This window comes from Xenopus laevis, chromosome 5S, assembly GCF_017654675.1.
Source record: "Xenopus laevis strain J_2021 chromosome 5S, Xenopus_laevis_v10.1, whole genome shotgun sequence".
In the NCBI taxonomy this organism is placed as follows: domain Eukaryota; kingdom Metazoa; phylum Chordata; class Amphibia; order Anura; family Pipidae; genus Xenopus; species Xenopus laevis.
The window spans coordinates 94,106,095-94,114,458 of NC_054380.1; the positions used below are offsets into that span (position 1 = coordinate 94,106,095).

The following is an 8,364-nucleotide window of genomic DNA, read 5'->3' on the forward strand; positions in this document are numbered from 1 at the left end:
TTCTGATTTCTCCTACTCAATGTAACTGAATGTGTTGCAGTGGGACCTGGATTTTACTATTGAGTACTATTCTTAGATCTACCAGGCAGCTGTTATCTTGTGTTAGGGAGCTGTTATCTGGTTACTTTCCAATTGTCATGTTGTTAGGCTGTTGTTGCAGTACAGAAGTAAAGAGTGACTGAAGATTATTAGTGCACAAGTCACATGACTGGGGGCTCCTGGGAAACTGATTATGTCTAGCATAATGTCAGATTTCAACATTAAATATAAAAAAAACTCTTTTGAAAAATGGATTTAAGTGCAGAAGTCTGCTGGAGCAGCACTATTAACTGATGCATAATGAAAAACATGTTTTCCCATGACAGTATCCCTTTAACAGAACAGAGGAAAGTATCCTCTGTATTGCAAGAGTAATAGAGAAACCTATTATACAACCGTTTAGTAAACAAAAGAACCTGAGAGTAGATTTCCTATTATACTAACTGTAGCCTGGAACATGAAATGAATCAAACAATCATAACTGGATGTAACTGCTCATTCAAATAATCTTCTGCTTTGTAGTGAATGTCAATAAAAGGCAGAATGCAATATTTCCAGCTGATGAAAGGGTCTATGGAAAAGGTCTCTCTGGTCGGGTCAATGTGAGGATACTTAAGGACATAGGCCAATCCCACAAGGAAGCTGTTCATAAAATAAAGCCAAGCCACGTTCATGTCCATGTAGCCTGGGATTGGTGCACACAAAATGAGGAGAATAATTTGACGGAGGACAAATGGAGCCCAAGTGCCCAGAAACGAGAACACAAGAGCAGTATAGAGACATTTGGTTCCTTGGACAGGCCACTCATCTCCACAGGAAAACAGGACAGTCTTGTTGGTGAAGGAGATGAGCTTCATGGATTTTATTAAAGCCACCACTTCAAAGCAACATATTCCCAGAATAAAAACAACGGCACACACCACTGCGGCTGATAAATAATAAGTCTGGCTGCTGACGTAGAAAGTGCACTGGTATGAGGACAGTCCAGGGCCTGAGATTGGAGGAGGAACAGAAGAATAGAGGGCAAAGGATAGTGCTACCGTCCATAGGAGCAGGGTAAGTATAACATGCAGGAAGCCGAGACAAAACTTGGGGAGATGAATGGATTTAACAACAGTATTGTAATAATCTAGCCCTGCTGTTAACAGCACTGGATAGTGTAGAATGCCATACGCATGGGATATGATCTGAGTAAACAGGCAGATGTGATAGTTAGTGAACCTCATGCTACAAACAGCAAAATCCTGTAAATAATGGATATTTATTATGATTTTGCCAGTTAAGATCAGTATCAGTATACAGCTGGGCTCGTGCAGTTGTATGTCCATGTCGGGCTTCAGGAACACAGGCCCCTCTAATGCATCCGGGTCTGGCATGCTCTGGGTAGAAGGCAGACTAATTTCTTGCATCTTGTAGGCCACAAGGAGGAACCGACATTTCAACCTCTTTTCTTTCTCCTGCAAATTCAAAAAAACAAATTGTTTAATTTATTAAGGAACATATATTCATAATTTAAATGGAGATGTTCGTCAAAGCTACTTACTATTGTTAGACTACAACTCACTGCAGTCATTGGGAATCAGCAGGGGGGGGGAAGACAAGATGACCCAGGTGGATAGTAGACCTGACTGGGGGAGTTGGCATTGTACAGAGGGGGCATATAACATTTTATAAACATTTGTCATTTACAGGACAAGTGATTCCACTGTTTACACTGCAAATAATTCACTATCCAATAAAAAATGTCATTCCTGAACCAACAAGTGTATTTTTTTAGTTGCAATATTGGTGTGTAGGCAGCCATCTCAGGTCATTTTGCCTGGTCATGTGCTTTCAGAAAGAGCCAGCTGCTTTCTGGCAGGCTGTTGTTTCTCCTACTCAATGTAACTGAATGTGTTGCAGTGGGACCTGGATTTTACTACTGAGTGCTGTTCTTAGATCTACCAGGCAGCTGTTATCTTGTGTTAGGAAGTTACTATCTGGTTACCTTCCTCTTGTTCTGTTGTTAGGCTGCCAAAGTTACCCCAGAACAAACTGCACGTGATTTCCTTCTGGTTTCTGGCTTTAACTGTATCTCCTCCCAAAACCTGTACTGTTATGTAATATCCCCGGACGTTCACCTTGAAGAGGGTGAGGCCTAGAGATCAAGACGGTGTAGTGTGATGTGACTGAGGGCATGATCACCTTGCAGTGTTCGAACATGATAAAGGTCAAGGAAGGCAGCAGGAAGACCCGATATAGAAAGTTATTATACTGTGAATTATGTACCCCCTATTGTAAAATACAATATTACAAGTCACCAAGGTGTTCAATAACCATATAAAAGGCTGAATCTAAGGGTTTCAAGGTTCTATCTGTATGGGGCCCTCCCTGATCAATATCTGGCAAAAATTGGCCAGATTTATCAGAACTATATCAGCCACCCAAGGTGGGCCTTTCAGAGGAAAGATCCAATCGTTAGCACTTCTACCTTTAATTTGTTATGGCTCAAGCTGTGTGTAAAGTAACATATTTATGAACATGTCTATTGTTTGCATGGAGGAGAAATTGTTTCTTGTCCACCAAACAAACAGTGCGGTCTGTTGCACTTCAGTTGTACTAAAGCCTAAACTACACAGTAACAAAATGTCACTCTTATGTCAACCACTATGAATTATGTGCCCTGATCATGTGACAGAAACTGCCATAACACAGCCCCCCCTTTTTGTATATCATAACACAGCCCCACAGCACCTGAAACTACACTAGAGCAGCACATACTCTCTGGTCTGCTATAGAGGGCGCCCTCTAATGTTAGCAAACATGAATACAATAAACTGAATGAAAAGGGCTTTTTCTAAACACTATAAGTGGCACCTGAAACTGCACTACGACAACACAGCGGCACCTGAAAATGAAATAACAAACAGTGGAACCTGAAACTGCCCTAACATAGCACCTGAACCTGCATGATAGCACCGCGGCACCTGAAAATGAAATAACAAACAGTGGAACCTGAAACTGCCCTAACATAGCACCTGAACCTGCATGATAGCACAGCGGCACCTGAAACTGCACCACTACAAAACTACAAAAAACTATTTGCAGCTGCTGTGGCTAGACAATGTAGCAGTGCAATGTGTTGCCACGGAATAGCAAGTGACTGGCTTCCAAGCCAGGCCTGGACTTGCTGTGTTTTTTCTTGAAGACGTTTCACCAGTCATCCAACCGGCTTTCTCAATTCAGAATAATTTATAAATAGGATCTTTCGGGAATATATTATCTGGAATCTTGCTCCAATCAGTGTAATCTGTTTATCATAATCAGTCATGAAGTTGAGTGTTGATTGTATTAGCATAATTGGAGCTTGGAGGTGTTATTAAACCTTCCAGGGAGAGGTGCCAAAACAGCATTGTATGTGGCAGACAATAGATGCAGTGTGTATGTGTAACATTGTGTATGCAGTGAGGAGTGTTCTGATTTGTATGTGGGAGAAACCAAACAACAGTTACACCAGAGTATGGTGCAGCACGGAAGAGCCGTGTACCTACATCTAAAAGAAAAAGGACACACGTTTGAAGACTGCCAAGTCCAGATTCTATACAGAGAAAAAGGAAATAATCATATGATTAAAATGGAGTCTATGGGAGATAGCTTTCCCATAATTCAGAGCTTTCCGGTAAATGAGTTTCTGGATAATGGATCCCATACCTACCTGTACATCACATTTTACAAGACATGTACACATATGGTCACGGGTTGGGGATAAGGCAGTTGCGGGTCTGGGTCGGGTAGCGGATCACAGTGGGTAAATATGAGGGTTGCGGTTCGGGTCGCAGAAATTAGTTCTGCATATGACTCTAGTGTTAGTAGGGTTGGGACCTTTTCTGGAAAACAATACCGGCCTTCCTTTATATTTATCCTTTTTCCCTATTAATAACATTGGGATTAATCATCATTTTTACCGGCCAGGCCGGTGGCAACCCTAAGTGTAAGGTTAAGATACAGGTCTAATAACCTGCTAACACCAATCTGTAGGCAGCATTTAGTGGTGTTGCCCTTGGCTACGAGATATTGCACCTGGACAAAGTTGCCCCTTTTATTATATTATTATTACATATTAGTATGTAAAGAAAAGAGACTAGGAGAATAGAGGTTGAGTGAGGAGAAGAAGAAAAATAGTACTAGGAGTGGGCCCCTGGTCTCAAATTAATTGGTGGGCCCCTGGTCAAAGGTTTTTGGGTGGGCCCCTGGTGTCCCAGTCCGACACTGATTTTGACACTCTGAAATTCCAAATCAAATTTACTATTCAACCCTTTATAAATCTGCCCCTTAGTGTGAATCTGCCCCAACGTTCCATAACAATTGCTATTAAAGACGTTTGCTGGTCCATAAGGAAATCTTATGTTTTGCCACCACTTCATATTTCAACATTTCGAATAAAATTTCAAATTTTTCTGTGCATAAAATGCAGACACAAGTTAGTTTGCAGTGTATAGCACTATATAAAAAAAGATGAATACTTTTTACACTAGTAAAAAGAAATTGAACCGGCACTACGGACTCCATGCAAGCGGGACAAGCCCTTGCGTTATTTATTATTTGGGATTGAGAGACCAGGGTGTGCTGGTGGGATCTTGTGTTTCAGACCATTTACTTTTTACACTATTCACACTCAATGTCCTTGCTCACTGCCTGTCACTTGTCTAAACGTTTAATATAAGCAATTATTGTTTTGTAAAAATCACTGGAAAATCATACCCTATACCACATTTGTACCAGCCATTTTTCTGCAGCAAAAGACTAAAAAAGACGCACTTGACTAATCTATTTACATTTAACAGTAGATTACAATGAATAAAGTACCCCTGCTACAATGTATAGAGGTATCAAAAGTCACCTCAAAGTTATTTGAGCTTTATGAAAGCATTTATATGGTCACGTAACTCACCTGGGACTTCTAGGGGGTTATTTAGTAGAATCTGAAATCTTTTCACTATTTTCTTCGACCAAACTCCCGTGCACATTTTTGCTGTAATTATCATTAGATTTACTCAAAAAAATCTGGTGCAGGTAAAGACTCGATAAAATCGTAAGAGCTCCGATTTATTCCTGATTGGCGCCTGAAAACCACAAATTCCTTGGATTGTTGCATGAAACCCAGTGCAGATCATGATATCTTCTTATTGTAAACGGGACATTGCCATTGACTTCTACATGACCCCAGCAGGTTTGAGATGGAGTTCTTTCTTATTCAGACTTTCAGCAGCATCAGGGTTTAATAAATCACGGGGGGGAAAACATTTCCCTCGGAAAAAATGGTGTTTTCCACCAGAAAAAAATGGACTTTAATAAATAACCCCAATAATGTCTTTATGAATTACAGTAGGGGGTACATTATTTGCTTATTTATATAACATGGAGGAGTACTCACCAAACAAAAACCCAGCATGCCTAGGTGCAGGTAAAATGTGTACAAAATAACAAAAAGTACTGCACTCAACATGCTCAGTAACTGATTTTAATAAACAAGCAAATGAAATTCCAACGTTTCGATCACATCATCAGCTTGAGTGCTGTACTTTTTTGCCATTTTAAAGCATTTGAGATCATTTTAGCTGAGCAACCTATAATTTTCTGCATTTCTTTATGTTATACCCTTTCCAATCAAAGTACGCTGTTCTTCAGAACAATGTCTGGAACAACCCATTTTAGAGAGAAATGCACTATAACCAGCATGCACAACATTTGCTGCCTTCCTTCCTTAAAGGAGAAGGAAAGGTTAAAACTAAGTAAGCCTTATCAGAAAGGTCCACCTAAATATACCAGTAAACCCTCAAATTAATGCTGCTCTGAGTACCCTGTCAAAAGAAACACAGCATTTCTTTCCTTCTATTGTGTACACATGGGCTTCTGTATCAGACTTCCTGCCTTCAGCTTAAACCTCATTGCCCTGGGCAAGAGCATGCTCAGTTTGTTCCTCTTCCCCCTCCCCCTCGCTTCTCTACTGTAATCTGAGCCCAGAGCAGGGAGAGACTCAGGCAGGAAGTGATGTCACACCATGTTAATACTGCAGCTCCTATCCTAAACAAACAGAGAGTTTCTAGAGCTTTTTACTCAGGTATGGTAAAACATTCTACAGAATAAATATAGCATTCTAGCTTGCACTATTGCAGCTAATCTATTGGCAATAAAATGCCCCTGTAGCTTTCCTTCTCCTTTAAATAAGGGACATAATGAACACCTGTTATTTCACAGAATGAATGACCTCACTAATTGAACTCCACACTGCTATTATTTGGAACAAGCCTCAATGATTCAATTACATAGCATGCATGTCATTATTGTTGGTTTTTTATTACTCTACTACACCTACAAGTACATTTGTTTTACCATAAACAGTGATTGATGAGGTTGGTGATGTTGGACTGCTATTATTCTGAACACAATGTATATTAATTAAAGATTACAACCAGGGTACTGTGGCACGGGCCCCATCCTAATATGTGCCCCACCTGAGTGTAAAACATATATAGTGTATTTAAAATATCACAACATAAAATTATTCTGTTACCGGGCTTTTGAAGTCTTACTCAGATGGTATCATTAATAATGGAATCACATATGTAGAACCTGCATGGATGTTAGGCAACAAATCATATAGAGGGGGCAAAGAAGTTGGAGCATGGGGCAACAAGAATCAGGGAAACAAAAACATAACGGGGTACAGGGAAGAAAAAATGAGAATAGAAAAAAGTCAAATAGAAATACAGTAGATATAACAAAACATATGAAGGATTTGAGTGATGTAACAGATATAAAAATGATAATTAAAGAAAAGAAAAATTAAATAAATGAATGCTTGTAACTGTATTGGGACAGAAAATTCAAAGAGGATGGAGAAAACAAGTGTGCATTAGCCAAAGTCACTAAGGGTAGAAGGTAAAGAAGTATAAATAATAAATGCTCTCTTCCATTATAATCCGTATACTGAGTCAAAATCTTTATCAATAAAAGGGGGCATATGCAATTAGTTCATTAAGTCTACTAGGTGGATCAATTTAAGTTCAATCTGAAGTAGCAGTCTATTCTGATCTCCCTTGGGGTGGTGGGACAAAATAATATATACTAAAAAAATATTAATACTTCTCAAACTTGCTATGTAGCTGTGCATATCGCAGAGTGATGTTTGGCCATTCTGTATCTGGAATTAGTTTTAGTTTTGTCAACAAAATAAACCACAGGGACATAAGTCCCTTAGATTGTGGCCACTTTTATAGGCAATCTGTGGAGGTTCTTTGAACCACATTTGACAGGTGGGAGAGAGTGATCCTTCTGGAGAATAGACCAATGTTCCTTGATGGTGTTGGCAAAATGTATAATATCGGGGGGCTCACACTTAGGGGCAGATTTATCAAAGGTCAAGGTTAATATTCGAATGAATATAATTTGAATTTCAAGCTATTTTTTGTGTACTTCGACTAGGGAATAATCCAAATTCGATTCGAATTTGAAAAAATTTATCATGTACTGTCAATTTAAAAATTCGACTTCGACCATTCGCCATCTAAAACCTGCTGAATTGCTGTTTTAGCCTATGGGGGTCCTCCTAGAACCTATTTGGAGTCAATTGGTGGACTTTGAAAAATGTACTTTTTTTGGGGAAAAATTCGTACGATTTGAATTCGGCCGAAAACGGACCTATTCGATCGAAAACTGAATTATTCGACCAAAAAAAACGTAATTTCAGTTGGTCTTTTTGAATTCGAATTTCAAAGTTTTTTTCAATTCAAAATTCGACCCTTGATAAATATGCAGCTTAGTTTATTGAGGGAGCTGTTTGTCAGTAGGCTCTGTCCTTGCTTTCTAAAAGTTCATGTAAGGGATAGCCACGTTATCTGAGTCGTTGTATTAGTTCATCCAATTGCTGTTGTAGTTGGTCACGGTTTAAATTTTTCCAGACCATCCTAGTCATTTGTTATTAGGGGACGCTGCGGAGTAAATGTGGTTGGTGGGAGGAAGTATATAGTAATATCTTTCTATCTGTGGACTTATAAAACATAGTGGTGGCCACCTGTGTGCCCATAATAGTTAATTTTAAGTCCAAAAAGAAACCAACCTAGTTGCAGTAAATGTGGAATAAAAAGTGGAAAGGGAATTTAAGGATGTGACCATATGATGAAACTGTTGTTTTGTGCCAGTCCAAAGTATCAGCAGATTATGTAGCTCCAAAATCTGAAAATGTGAGTGCCAAATTATGGAATAAATTGTTGTTGTTTATATGCAAACATGTACAGGTTAGAAAATGCTGGGGCAACATTTGAACCCATACTGGTGCCACTCAAT

General features: G+C 39.3%; 1 protein-coding gene across 1 annotated transcript; it reads right to left on the reverse strand.

The window, feature by feature from the left end:
• Nucleotides 1–482: 482 nt before the first annotated feature.
• Nucleotides 483–3,612, reverse strand: LOC121394281 (probable G-protein coupled receptor 160). Its single transcript, XM_041564855.1, has 2 exons — nucleotides 3,570–3,612; nucleotides 483–1,496 (listed from the first exon to the last, which is right to left on the reverse strand). Exon 2 carries the CDS (start codon nucleotides 1,446–1,448, stop codon nucleotides 507–509), a length of 942 nt encoding a protein of 313 aa, XP_041420789.1. The 5' UTR covers nucleotides 1,449–1,496; nucleotides 3,570–3,612; the 3' UTR covers nucleotides 483–506.
• Nucleotides 3,613–8,364: the final 4,752 nt, after the last annotated feature.

Excerpts from the sequence above, each read along its gene's own strand:
- LOC121394281 (XM_041564855.1), bottom strand. The coding sequence starts at position 1,448 with ATGCAAGAAATTAGTCTGCCTTCTACCCAGAGCATGCCAGACCCGGAT.